Source organism: Sus scrofa, chromosome 8 (assembly GCF_000003025.6).
Source record: "Sus scrofa isolate TJ Tabasco breed Duroc chromosome 8, Sscrofa11.1, whole genome shotgun sequence".
In the NCBI taxonomy this organism is placed as follows: Eukaryota; Metazoa; Chordata; class Mammalia; order Artiodactyla; family Suidae; genus Sus; species Sus scrofa.
In genome coordinates this window covers 114324036-114338370 of record NC_010450.4, presented here as the reverse complement: position 1 = coordinate 114338370, position 14335 = coordinate 114324036, and the positions used below count along the sequence as shown (strand labels likewise).

At 42.2% G+C, this 14335-nt stretch overlaps 1 protein-coding gene across 3 annotated transcripts in view; it reads right to left on the bottom strand.

Moving 5' to 3' along the window:
- Window positions 1-14335, bottom strand: part of PAPSS1 (3'-phosphoadenosine 5'-phosphosulfate synthase 1) — a 117251-nt gene that overhangs the window by 30939 nt on the left and 71977 nt on the right. For all 3 annotated transcript variants that reach the window (XM_021101693.1, XM_021101694.1, XM_021101695.1), the window contains one exon: window positions 7019-7287. In XM_021101693.1, coding sequence (XP_020957352.1) covers window positions 7019-7287 — 269 coding nt within the window. The remainder of the gene's footprint in view (window positions 1-7018; window positions 7288-14335) is intronic.

Genomic DNA, 14335 nt, shown 5'->3' with positions numbered 1-14335 from the left:
AAAAGAAAGAAAGAAAAATCCCAGCTTCTAACAACGTATTTTCTCCAAAATTCAACTGGTAATTTTCATTCAAATGCCTTAGGCCAAGACAGAACTTACTGTTTGTACATAGCCACATCCCCAGATATACCTTACCTGCAGCACTTTCATCTTAAAAAAGCATTGTCCGGGAGTTCCCGTCGTGGCGCAGTGGTTAACGAATCCGACTAGGAACCATGAGGTCGCGGGTTCGGTCCCTGCCCTTGCTCAGTGGGTTAACGATCCGGTGTTGCCGTGAGCTGTGGTGTAGGTTGCAGACGCGGCTCGGATCCCGCCTTGCTGTGGCTCTGGCGTAGGCTGGAGGCTACAGCTCCGATTGGACCCCTAGCCTGGGAACCTCCATATGCCGCGGGAGCGGCCCAAGAGATGGCAACAACAACAACAACAACAATAATGCCGAGGGAGCGGCCCAAGAAATAGCAACAACAACAACAAAAGACAAAAAAAAAAAAAAAAGCATTGTCTGTCCTTTACACAAACTATTAACATTTGGAATGGATCTTAAGGGGAGTCTACCGTACAGCACAAGGAACTACGTCCAATCTCTTGGGTTAGAACATAATGGAAGATAGTATGGAAAAAAAAAAAAAAAAGAATGTACAGATATGTATAACTGGGTCACTCTGCTATACAGCAGAAATTGAAGGAACACTGTAAATCAACCATACTTTAATAAAAAAATTTTTTAAAAGAAATGGATTTAGCATTTAGTGAGATGGGACAATTTTCTACACAGTGATTAATGCCTCAAAAAAATAAAAATGTGCATATATGACACATTTGTAGCATTAGAAAAGTGGCTCTCCTACCACATGCTGCCCAGCCCCCCACCTACCCAATTCCTAAAATGGAATTTAGGAATCAAGCCATTAAATTTTTACAGACTGGAAAATCAGGGACATCCTGTTGATAATCAAATAGGCTAACAGCTGCTTGTTTTCTGAGAAGCATTTGTGCTGGGGAAACAAATCTGGTACCAACGCCTTCTAAAATGACCTACAGAAAATGATTAAAGGAAGAGTCACTGTTTTTATTTTGTTATTATTAGTTGGCAAATGAGCAGACTTTTTTTTACTGGCAGACTTTTTCCTGATGTCACTGGAAAAGCTGCAAAAATGAGGGGTTGGTTTTTGTTGTTGTTGTTTACTACAAAAAATTCTTCACCTGAGGCTGTGAATACGCCAAATAAGTCTCTCTCTCTCTCTCTCTCTCCACACACACACACACACACGCGCGCACACACACACACACACACACACACACACACGAGGCACTTGAGAAAAAGAAATGGATAGTTCTCCAAAGTCACTCAGTCTAACAGTTTAAATCCTGCCGGGTCATAAACATTACAAGATTTAATGGTTTAAAAGATGAAGATATTTATCAGAATTTCTGAAGTCTGTCCTATAAACGTTCACCAGTTAAAAACTGCCTTTTGCTCAGGCATCAGAAGTGGTGCTTCCTGACAAGAGACACACCTCTTAGCCTGTAACTGACACTCCAAACAGAGATCCATAGGCAGAAACTACTTTAATGTGCCTTTATACCCTTCCAGAAAGCTGGGTAGCTCTGCGTAGGCACAGGGGCCTTCCCACCAACTGCCAGGGCCCCTTAGAGGCTTCCAGGCAGCCTTGGAGACAGACAGGCCGGAGTTTTACTCCCAGCTCTGCACCGTGCTGGTTTTAAGATCTGGCCAAGACTGTCTCCTTGACCTAACTCTGGGCAGGTTCCCCTCCAATCCCTTTAGGCCTCGACCTTCAAAGGCCATCCCTACAGGGCCTGTATGGTTGTGGCAAAAATCTTGCCAGGTTAGCCTAGAGCTTCCATCCTTAATATCTGACCGAATTCTTCATCACCACCATCCTTCAAGTGACACCTAATCAGGTGTCCTGCCTTCAGCAAAGATCCTGCTAGGTCTGTTTAACCAGAATCATCCCTTGCCCACTGTTTCTGATGTTTCTTCTTAATAATTTTCCAGCCACTGACTCTGGCTCTGCTCCTTAGCTAGAAATCCTCACTTGACCATCACGTGTTCAACTAAGTCCAGTTCTCTGATAAGGTCTCTTTTCCCCTGTTGCAACAGTTCCTGAATAAAAATCCATTTTTACTGCTTTAACTACTCTCCAGCTCTGGTTTTCTTGGACAGACCACAGTTAAGTTACTTGGTCTCTCTGAGCTTCAGTAATCTCATCTATAAAATGGAAATAAAACCTACCTCGCCAAGCTGTTGTGGGATGAGGTTATATAACTTATGCACAGAATTTGTTCAATGTGTGACAGACACATGCTCTACACTCAAGAAATGGCTGTTTTCATTTGTCTTTACATTATTTGTTTTCATATTCTTTATTTGAGCTTTACAAATGCCAAAGGACATTTCAGATCAGAAGATGCATGCTCTGATATGGAGTCTATTAGAATATAGGTAATTCTAGGCTTTGTGCCACAATCAAAATGCTAGGACTTCGCACAGATTGACAAGCCACTTGGAAATGCAGGCAGCTCCCATGATATAGGGACAGAATCCTAAGGATGCTAAGAATTTCCAGCAACACAGTTTGTTACTGTTTTTTAAGGCAGCGGATATTAATTACCACGTACTGTCACAAGCTAGGCAACATCAGTGATTTACATTTATCCTATTTACTACTCACAACAACAACAAAAACACAGACAGATATTACGACTACCCTGAGTCAGGCATCATAAGAACACAAAGAATAAGACGACACCTTGAAACGATCACAACCCACAACTCCAGACTGTGATAAACAAAACGTAAGTTTGAAAGGTACTATTTTAGAGATTCCACCTTTAAGGAATGCCAGCCAAGACCACCCTAATTTACTGTTATTAAAGATATTTTACAAATTTATCCCAGTCTGTTTTCAAAAAACTGTAGTCACTTTTTTTTTTTTAGTATGATAAGATAAAAAGTATTTTGGGGCAGTTCTAGTACACTGGCTCTGGAGCCAGACTACCTCTGCACTACTGTGTGATCTTAAACGGGTAACTCAAACCCTCAACCTCCGTTTCCTCAATCTGTGCATTGAGAATAACGGTACCTACCTTTTTGGTGTCATTCTAAGGATGAAGTGAGCTAGTACATGTAAAGCACGTGGATCACTGCCTGGCAAATACAGTATAAGAGCTCAATAAAAATGGGCTATTGTTATGTCCTCAATTACAGTACATAAGGACTACTCATTTACCACCTCTCCACTTCCTATCCAGTTCAGTGAAAAAATATTTTGAGGTTGGTTAACAAATAGTAAAAGAAGGAGTTCCTGTCATGGCTCAGCAGGATAACAACCCGACTGGTATCCATGAGGACGTGGGTTTGCTCCCTGGCCTTGCTCAACTGGGTCAAGGATCCGGCATTGCCGTGGCTGTGGTGTAGGCCAGCAGCTGCGGCTCTGATTCAGCCCCTCACCTGGGAACTTCCATATGCCATGGGTGTGGCCCTAAAAAGAAAAAAAATTTTTTTTTGAATAGTAAAAGTATCACAGAATGCTTGGTTAAATAGTCAGGGCTAGAGGACCAAAATGGCTAGAATGAGAAAGGCAGTCAAGTATAGATGAAGAAGTATACTGCTGATGGGAGTATAAAAGGGTACAGCCACAATGGAACACTACTAAAGCTGAACACAGGCATACCCTCGAGTACCTAGGTAAATAGCCAACAGAAATACCCACGAAGTCATGCAATACCTCCACACCAAAAAACTGGAAACTGCCCCAAAGCCTATCACCAGAATTGGATGCAGTCACACAATGGGATACCCCACAGTATTGAGAATGACCAAATCACAATTAATTACACATAACAATAAGGATAAGTTTCACCAACATAACGTCAAGCAAAAGAAGCCCGTCGTCAAAGAGTATGCACTGTACACTCTATAGTTATAAAAAGCATTAGAACGGGCTGGACTGGATGTTGTGATGCAACGTCCAGGTTTCCCCCAGGAAGGATTATCCCCCAGCTTTAGGAGGGTTGCCAGCACACACCCAGCAGCTGTCAGCCCTCTTTAGAAACTGCCTCTGTGGAAAAACGCAGTAGCGCCCAAGGGCATGGCTCCCTGGGCCGCCAATCACTGCTCAACACAGAGGTAGAAATGTCTATTTCTTGTGCAACTCAGAACATCTCTGAAGGGCCTTTCCAGAACTCCACATGGGGTCAACTAAGGCTTCCACTAAGACTGAACTGCAGCTCAACTTCTCCCCCCACAGCCCCACTCAATCCTGCTCCCTTCCTCGCTCTTCTCTCCCACAAGTGCTGATCCCACGAGCAAGCCCTAATACATTTCCAGAACCCTACTCTCACTTACATCCTGCTTCCCAGAGCATCCAACCTTCAAGACAAGCAAACTGCATCTATGATGTGAGAAGCAAGGACAAGTTTGAGATTGTGGGGAGAGCAGGCAGTGACAGGAGAGGGCAGGAAGGGGACCATCCAGGGTGCTGGTAAAAAAAAGACTATTTTTACCTATTTACCTGTCTGCTGACTATGACTGCTCAAATGGGAAAAAAAAAAAATCATGTAACTGTACACCTGTGAGATGTGCATATTCTTCCCAGGTATATTATACTTTAATATGAAATTAAAAGACAACAAGGCAAATTAGAAAATGATCAGAATGGGACAGAACCTCAAAGAATATTTAGTCCCACATCCTTGTGCCTCCCTTAAATTACCCTTTTCTGTGCCCTTAAACACAGCTCGGAGAAGTCTTAACCTGAGGTTACAGACCAGCGGGTGGCAAACCAGGCCAAGGACAGGCCCAGGCCTTGACCACAGTCTGCGCTGTTTGCCCCAGACCATGCCCCTACAACAGCAACAGGAGTCAAATCTGGGTCCAGGGAAGGGCCTGCTGCAGCCAGCTCGCCTTGTTGCCTCTACCTTGCAAGGAGAAAGGAAGACTTGAGGTAAGCCAAAACGCAAGCACCCTTGAGATACCCTTAGGTACCTTCACCTTTGAATCTTCCTTGAGAAACACACCAGGCTCTGAAATCAGAAGACTCAAAATTCTTTCTAATGTAGACAAAATAGCATGCTTGACCCTGTGTGGCGTTCTCTCAAGAAAGGACTGACTTTCTTACTGTAGCTAGCTATTTTTATTATTTATCTATCCCCTCCTTCCCACCTTCTCAAGAGCAGTTTTTAGTTTATTTAGGTATTAAAATATCAATCATATCTTCTCCTTTTGGAAAGGGAGTAAGAAACACAAAGAGGACAAAGTGTGTCCTCAGGAGGGAAAGTAAATTCCTTCACTTTCCTCACTGGCTTTTACTGAGGTTTCTGTTCATTCTTGGCCCTAAACTCATGTGTGTCATCCTCACACTGAAAACCATTCATCCTATCTTCTGGAGAACTTCAGACAAAATGATTCCCTTCCAATGACTATGATGAAGACAGCACTAAAAAAAAAGAAAAGAAAAGGAAAAAAAAAAAAGAAATTGGAAAGTATTGGAACAAAACCATTACTTTATTTCAAAAACAGTTCAGTTCCTCTTTGAGATGTAAGCACTAAAGGTTACGGTGGTCTTCGGGAAACTAAAAGCACCCTCGCTGCCCAATTCTTCCAACATTTTATACCAAAAAAGTGGCAAGAACATGAGGAGTTTCACCTCATGTGGAAGTTCCAATGCATGATCTAGGCTGGATCCAAAAGAAGAGTCAAAGATGCTGTAATCTTCTAGCTTACTGCTATTCTAGTTTTTTGTCAGTATTTCTTGGATAAAGAATGTACAACCCCACAACTAAGTTCAAAGAAAACTCTTTAGGCTTGATGTCAAAGAACAGCCAAACAGCTCACATTTCCTTGTAAATTTCTTTTAAAGGAAGCTATCAGAGTAGATACGACTAAATTATTTAATTCTTAAGGGCTTCCCTCCCAGATAAGTCAAAGTAAATTCTTCTCCCTTCAAGGTGGGAATGAAAAAGGATGCAGTTATCATGTGCCTTCCACTGTGGTACACGGAATGACGGACCACAGGGGACCTGCTGTACAGCACAGCGAACCCTACCCAATATTCTGTGATCATCTACATAGGAAGAGAATCTAAAAAAAAAAAGTGGATGTGTTAATACGTATAAATGAATCACTCTGTTGTACAGCAGATGAATTATCCTTCAATAAAACCTTAAAAAAATGAAAAAAACCACTATGCAGAATAAAAATTTCCAACGGCTTAAAAAAAAAATGTGCATTCCATTCTTTATCTTGAATACTCAATAAGAAGCTGGCTAGAATCCCCCACACACTGTTTTTTTTAGGTCATTCACTGGTTTATTCATTTATTCAAATTATTTTTTGAAAGCCAATTCTGCCTTGAAGCAAAAGTCATCTTTATATATGGTTATGAAAAGATCGCAAAACCTCCCTTTTGACCACCAACTTGAACTGTGGAGCTCTTCCCCACCCAATAGCAAGAAGCAATTTGACTTCCTGACTCTATTAGTCCTTCAATAAAGAACAGATGAAGAATGTCTTCTGAATGTTTTTGTAAAAGATATCATGCTTTTTTCTTCCCAGTGAAATAGCCCTGGCCCTTCCAAAATTCAGAAGCAGCAAAAATCAGACTGGGAAAAGTGACTTAGGACTTTATTAACCGGATAAGGTGAGTGTTGTCAGAGCTGCGTAACTTGGCCAAGCAGGAGCCTGGGTTGCACCTTCCCGAGCTCACCCAGCCCTCTGTCTGCAGGGAATTCTCCCTCCTTCACAGCTGGGACCAAGAACCCCAAGGAGAGCAGAAAAACCCCTCCCTGCCTCCCCATGCCTAAGAAGGCTGCCTCTTGGGGGCCACCTCCAGAGAAGAGTCCTGACAGAGTAGGAGAGTACTCTAGACACACCTCATGTTTAGGAAAAAAGCCTACAGATCAGGGAAACATCCATAGTGCATGCATTGTTGACACCAGCTGTGTCAGTAAGAGTGGTTTCAACACTGCTGCAGCGAAAATCTTAAAACCGGTCTACCTCAGTTGGTCCAGCATACATCATGGGAGACGGGAAGATGGCTACCACCGTTGTTTCAGGATTCAGGACTCCTTCCTCCAGCACTGCAGCGTGCTGCTTCATCCGCCACATCAAAGGAACATCATCATCCTTTGTCCAGCCACCAAGAGGGTGAAGAAGGAGGACAGGGCGCCGATAGCCCCTATCTAGAAGCTGCTTATGGGTGTCCTGCATTAACAGAGCATGGCCGTTGTGCACTGGGTTGCGTAACTGAAACGCAAAGACAGCATCTGAAAGAGAATTTCCAGAGTTAAGAATGGTACGTTCTTAACAGATCACCTTCCCAAGATAAGCAATTCTTCTTAAAGCTTAATGCTTAGGATTAAGCAAGCCTGCATGCTCAGAATCAGAAAATGGTGAAAAACATGTACTGCTTTAACCATTTACTTCAGGGCAACATAACTTACGATAATTTTTACTTCACACATCTTACAAGCACGAGGATGTGTCATGTAACAATAATGGGTTTATAACAATTAGTTTCTGCTTCTAGGGGTAACCTGGGAATAATAATCAGACGTTCTGGTCCTGTCATCTCAGTTCAGCTGCTTGCAATCAATATAAATTCTTGGTCTATGCCTTAATAACCCATCAGGTCAATCACTATGCTGGACCTAACATACTCCTATTTGTTTTTTTTTTTTCTGGCTGCCCCTGCGGCATATGGAAGTTGCCAGACCAGGGACTGAATCTCAGCCAGAACTGTGACCTATACCACAGCTTCAGCAATGCCAGATCCTTAACCTGCTGCACTGCAGCAGGAACTCCATTAACATGAAAGGCAGAAAGGTGGAGAAATGCAGAGTTTAAAAAATGTACGTACTATCCAAACAGGCTCATTTATACTGATTATTTTGCTTAACTGGAACCCTATGTTGTTTTGTGATGCCAGGTCTGAATTCAGGATTATAGTTTAGCAACAGTATCCCTTACAAGGGCCATTGCTACTAGTCAAATGTTGAAAACTGCTCGATTAATTAAACCGTACGGCCTGCTTACAAGCCTGGCTTCATTCCTACATAGGGCACTTGCTATTAAGAGACCTTTCTTCAAAGGCGCAGCTCCTTGGGGTCATAGAGCAATTTCACAGAACAGAGTAACAACCCAGTAAGAGGAGTAACAACCCAGTAAATGTGTTTTACACCCTCACAACACCTCGTGCATCGTTGTACTGATCCAATCTTGACTGGGGGACGAGTATCTTCCCCTCCCCTAATAATTTTAAGCTCAACACTACAACATTTTCAATCTATTCTCAATTTCTGACCCTCTTCCATCATCATGACAAAAGGCACAGAAAGAAAACTATGGAGCTCTACTTGACCAGGAGATTTTGAGGCACACATCTTGCAATATTTCAAAATTTAGATCATTATCATTAATTACGCTTTCAAGTTCTCAAATTACCTTGTATATTAAACAAGGCCAGTTGCCACTCAAAAAATTGCCGATATGACATAGGTACAAAAAAGAAGCCTTGATACAAATATGTAATTATTTAAAATTATTCTGCTTTAGGAGTTCCCACCGTGGCTCAGTGGTTAACGAACTCAACTAGCATCCATGAGGACGTGGGTTCAATTCCTGGCCTTGCTCAGTGGGTTAAGGATCTGGTGTTGCCATGAGCTGTGGTGTAGGTTGCAGATGTAGCTCGGATCCTGTGTTGCTGTTGCTGTGGTGTAGGCCAGCAGCTACAGCTCCAATTCAACCCCTGGCCTGGGAACCTCCGCATGCCGTGAGTGCGGCCCTAAAAAGACCAAAAAAAAAAAAAAAAAAAAAAAAATCATTCTGCTTTAAGGAAATGTGGGGACAGGTACAGACCTGAAAGTTTTTCTATCCTTCTGAAATCACTTCGAATTGTGGATATAGCATATGGATATGCAAAGATTTCAAAACATCCCTTTTAACCATTAAGTAGAACTGTAGAACTCCCCTTCCCCAAGACCAAGAAGCAAGTCTACTGCCTAATTTATTATACTCCAGTCCTTCCAGAAAAGAACAGATGAAGGTCCCCTGAACATGAGCTTTAACAGTGCTCCATTGATGGGAGTTCAGTTCTGTTCACTGCCTCAACTTAGCCTATATTCTGATTCTGACCTAAATCACATCAGAAGTTTAGCTCTTTCCCCTTCCTCCCTTCCCTCTGTACTATCCATTCTTTATAACCTAGGCCTGAATCACAACAGAGACACTTACTAAGCACGGATGAATTCTACTCCTGGGCTGATGCAAGTAACGGCACTGATGGGAAGGTTGGTGGCAAGTGGCTCCACACCGGCCCCATGGGGAGGAGAGGGGACTAAGAGACTTTGGTCCAGCACATGTCTGCAGCACCAGGGCCAAGGAGATGCCTGCATGGCTGGGGCTATTAGGGCAGTAGAGCAAATAAGTAAACATACTGAGAATAATGAGAGCCAGGATTCTCACTGTAGGAGAATAAAGGCCACAAAAGGCTATGGGTACTGGATTAGGACTGAAAATAGCAATGTGATCTCATGGTTTTCAGACAGAAAGTCAGAGAGAAAGATAGAGGAACACATATGCCTTGAGCATATGCTTCTGTGTCTATGCACATTTCTTGGTTCTATCCACTGAAAGGTCCTACGAGCAATGACTACCCAGTGGCAATGAGCAAAACCAAATTTCACATTGTAAGTACTACTTAAACAACCCACGGTTCCTTGGCCAAATGGCCAATTCCAGGGCAAAGGCAATACAGAGTACATGAGCTGGAAGGTCCTGCACTGTCATCAAGAAAGGAAATGCTCAGAGGATGATAAGTACACGTCAAAAGGATACGGCCAGTGGTCTGACAGGGCCTCAAAGGCCAACTGAGGACAAGCTACACATCAAAGTAAATAATAATATGAATGGATTATAAACCACTGAGTAAAATAGGAATCTGTGAGTCCAGATAGAATAAATGAATAAACCAATGGAGAAGTAGAACTCTAACTTACAGTAAAAGGTCAATTAATAAATATAGATGGAATGATGGAATTAGAAAAAATTATCATTTGACAGTATTCGCATTTGATGACAATGGGATATTTATGGAATCTCAAAATCTCTCCCCCAAAATACTTGTTAGTACATATAAAATAATCTGTTAACTTTATAGCAGAAAGTCCTGGCAAACACAATCTTAAATGATAAAAGTTAACTTCATCTGTAATAGGATAAATCAAAACTGAGCCACCAAATATGATGCACCAAGAATTCAGTATTGCAGGTTTCCTGACCAAAATGTGTGACTGGAACCTAATCAGGACATAGAAGATAAACTCACACTGAAAGAGAATTAACAAAATAAATGATATGCACTTTTCAAAAATGCCAGGACTATGAAAGATACAGAGACTAAGCGATTGTTTTGGATGAAGGAGACTAAAGAAACATGCCCATCATCCTGAACCAGGAAAGAAAGGTGGCAAAGAGAAGACTTCAGTGGTTGGGTTGGTTTTGTGATAAAGAACATGACTGGGACGATGGCATGATGTGACCGAAATACACCAATTAGACCGATTTACATTAATGCTATTTTCCTGAGTTTGATGAGCACAGTGAGGTTAGGTGGAGACTGTCCTTATTTTCAGGAAATACATGTGGAAAAAACAAAGGAATAATGAGGCATCACGTCTGTAACTTTCAAAGAGAGAATAAGAAAGCAAATAAAGTATAATGTTAATTATGGAATCTGTGTGAAGAATATATAGGAGTTTTTGGAAACTTTTAAAATTTTTCTGTAAACTAAGTTATCTCAAAATAAAAAGTTAAAAAACAAAGTAAAGATTTATGACAAGAAACACATGAACTGATTACAATGTGTTGAATTTTATTTAGAACTTGATTCAAACAATGAAAAAGAAATGTGACTATGGAATTATTAGAAATATGGACACTGACTAGATAGCTAATGATATTTAGTTTCTTAACTAAAAAAAGAATAAAAATTTTTTTAAAAAATATTATTATTGGAGTTCCTGTCATGGCGCAGTGGTTAACGAATCCTACTAGGAACCATGAGGTTGCGGGTTCGATCCCTGGCCTTGCTCAGTGGGTTAACGATCCGGCGTTGTCATGAGCTGTGGTGTAGGTTGCAGACATGGCTCGGATCCCGCGTTGCTGTGGCTCTGGCGTAGGCTGGCGGCTACAGCTCCGATTAGAACCCTAGCCTGGGAACCTCCATATGCTGCGGGAGTGGCCCAAGAAATGGCAAAAAGACAAAAAAATATATATATATTATTATTATTGAGGCACAAGAGTCATATCATGGTTGTATTTTTTAAAGTCCTTAACTTTAAGAAAGACTTCCGGAAACATTTACATGGAAATTACATGAGGTTTGAGATTTGCTTCAGAATAACATACAGGGAGGCACTGGGATAGGTGGGGGGTACAGATGGAACAAGATTACTCCAGAGCTGGCACTCCTGAAGCTGGGTTAGAGGTAAACAGGGATTCATTATACTACTGTCTCTACAAATAAAGTAACATAACTAATATACGTTTGAAAGATAGATGCAGAAGAAGCACTGTTTTGGAATAGAGTATTTCTGGTTCAAATCAGAAGTCTACCAATTTTTAACCACTGGACTGTGGTCTTTAAGGACCTAATTTCACTTTCTACATCTTCAACATGGGAATGATAACTAAAGTTACTGTTATGAAGGTTTTATAACATAAAGTACCTAGCAGAGCAGGATGCACTTTGCAGTTCAATAAATCTAAGTTTCTTAAAATAGTTTATTTTTTAAACAACAACAACAATATAAAGCAACATATCTAAAAGTTCCTGGCAAGAAATTCAACCCACTGTTCCAACAGTGGCTTAAGGTCTATTCTAGTACAAAGTAAGACTCCAAAGAGTGTTTCTAAGACAAGGGTGCATTAGCTCTGCGCTGGGCTAAGCAGCCTCCTCCCTCCTTAATCAGGAACAGGTGCCTGTGAATAGGCCCCTTGGGTTTACACATCTCAGGTGTGTGATGCCTACATTCCTACACTTCAATCACGTCAAATCTGATTTTATAAAATCGCCATTTAGCAAGATTATTTATACGGCAGGATGTGCAAAAGGAAACAGAAAAAATAAACTGTCTCAAATACACATATTTCACAGGTTCTAATAATTCATCTACCTAGGCTTCTTTTCCAAGAAGAATTAATCAAGCTCCACACTGGACAGTTACAGATAAAGTTAAGATGAATGACTTATTAAAAGTTTATATTAGCAGCCTATAAAGGATTTTACTGCCAAAATTTCTTCCAGGTAGAATTATTTCCTTATTATCAGTTCCTTTCAGAAATCCAATGATCTGGAGTTCCCGTCATGGCGCAGTGGAAACAAATCCGACTAGGAACCATGAGGTTGCAGGTTCAATCCTGGCCTTGCTCAGCGGGTTAAGGATCCGGCCTTGCCGTAAGTGGTGGTGTAGATGGCAGACGTGGCTTGGATCTGGTGCTGCTGTGGTGTAGACTGGCAGCTACAGCTCCGATTCGACACCTAGCCTGGGAACCTCCATAAGCCGCGGGTACGGCCCTAAAAAGACAAAAAAAAAAAAAAAAAAGAAATCCAATGATCATTGATCTGTTTGCCCATTTTTTTTTTTCTTTCCAATATTACCAAGTCTTTCCTAAACTTCCAGTCTTTTCAATCCTTTGTTACTATTTATCAGTGAGTCACACGAAGGGCTCTGAGTACAGTTCCAGACTGTATTTTCATCCCCACCATTCGGTTTCTCCACTGGAGAACTTGTGTGGATGAACAATGTAGTAGGAGTACTGATCCCACTGGAAGCTTACATTTCCAAGGTCCTGTCTCAACTAACTTAACCCAACATGCATCACCATTAAATTTTCCTCCATCAGTTTTCCATCAAGGACGGAAGAAGAATAATGGGCCACTATGGACCTGCGGCCACTGATACCTGCAGCAACTTTCAATAGTTTTTCACATTCTCATCCCATTTTCTAAAGGACAATGATTTCCCTATTGTCACACCACAACTGGTATAAAATATCTGCCCTTTTACTTACAATTCCTTATGGCTTAATTTAAGGCTGCTTTACCTAAGAGCAGGGTTTCAACTGGGCTTGAAATGGGAGGTGAGCCACAAGAACACTGAAATTTAGTATTAGCATTCATGACTTCCATGTCTCTCTAGCCCTCTGTCCCCATTCCTGGGAAAAGATTTAGGAATTCTATAATCTTTACTTATGGAAAGTACACTGCAAAGCTGCTGACGCTGTGCATAGAAGTTAACTTTTTCCTTCAGGAGCCAGATTAAGTGTTTTAAGCTTTGCAGGCTATGGTGTTTCTGCTGCAACTACTCAACCCTGCTGGAGTAGTGCAAAAATGGCTACAGATGATGCATGGAGTATGTAGATATTTCCCAATAAAACTTTATTTACAAGAACTGACAGTGGACCAGATTTGGCATGCAGACTTCACTTTACAGGCCTCTGAAAGACAAATGAAATTTGGCTGATAGAAATAAGAAGAGCATTGAACCAAGCCAACTGGTATGAGCAGAAGTGTGGAGGCAGAAAGCAGATGTGTGTGAGAACACAGAACCATCACTTTTGCAAAAACGGAGATGAAGCCTAGCACATGATTAGCATGTAGAATTCTGCATGGTAGCTTAGGAAGGGGACTACGTTCCAAACAGAAGTTGTGAGTTCACTGGCAATATTTCACAGAAAATTAGACTAGCGGAAAGTGCAGGGTCGATGTGGGGAGAGTAGAGAGTCAGTGGGGAAAGCGGGGACACGGCAACAAGAGAAGCTGCTGCACAGGAACACGCTCCCACATTTCCACATAAAATAGAGCGTCCTCTAGTTCGTCCGTTCCCTCCACCCCCTCAACCCATTCCTCCCCCAGCATGCAGACAGGCTCGTCCGCGGACCACAGCCTACACACTGGGGAACCGAGCACCACCCTCTGCCCAGGGCCCCTCCCACTCCTGCTCCCCGGGCCCGAGGTCCCTAAGCACAGCGCTACGTGTCACCAACTCACAGATCTACGTCTTGTGACAAACTTTCCTAAGGTCCAGGCCATCTCGCCATCTGCCTCTTAGCCCTGGGCACTCCACAGGCACCTCAAATCACCTCCTGCCAGCCTCCCCGAGCACTTCTGGTCCTCCTCCGTGCCCTCCGAGGACACAGCACCATCACCCACCTCCGATTCTTGGTCTTAGACTGAGGTGGGGGAGGACCCCGCCATCCTCCACACAAAGGGCCTCTCTTTCCCTAGGCCTCACTCACAACCCTGCTTTCTTC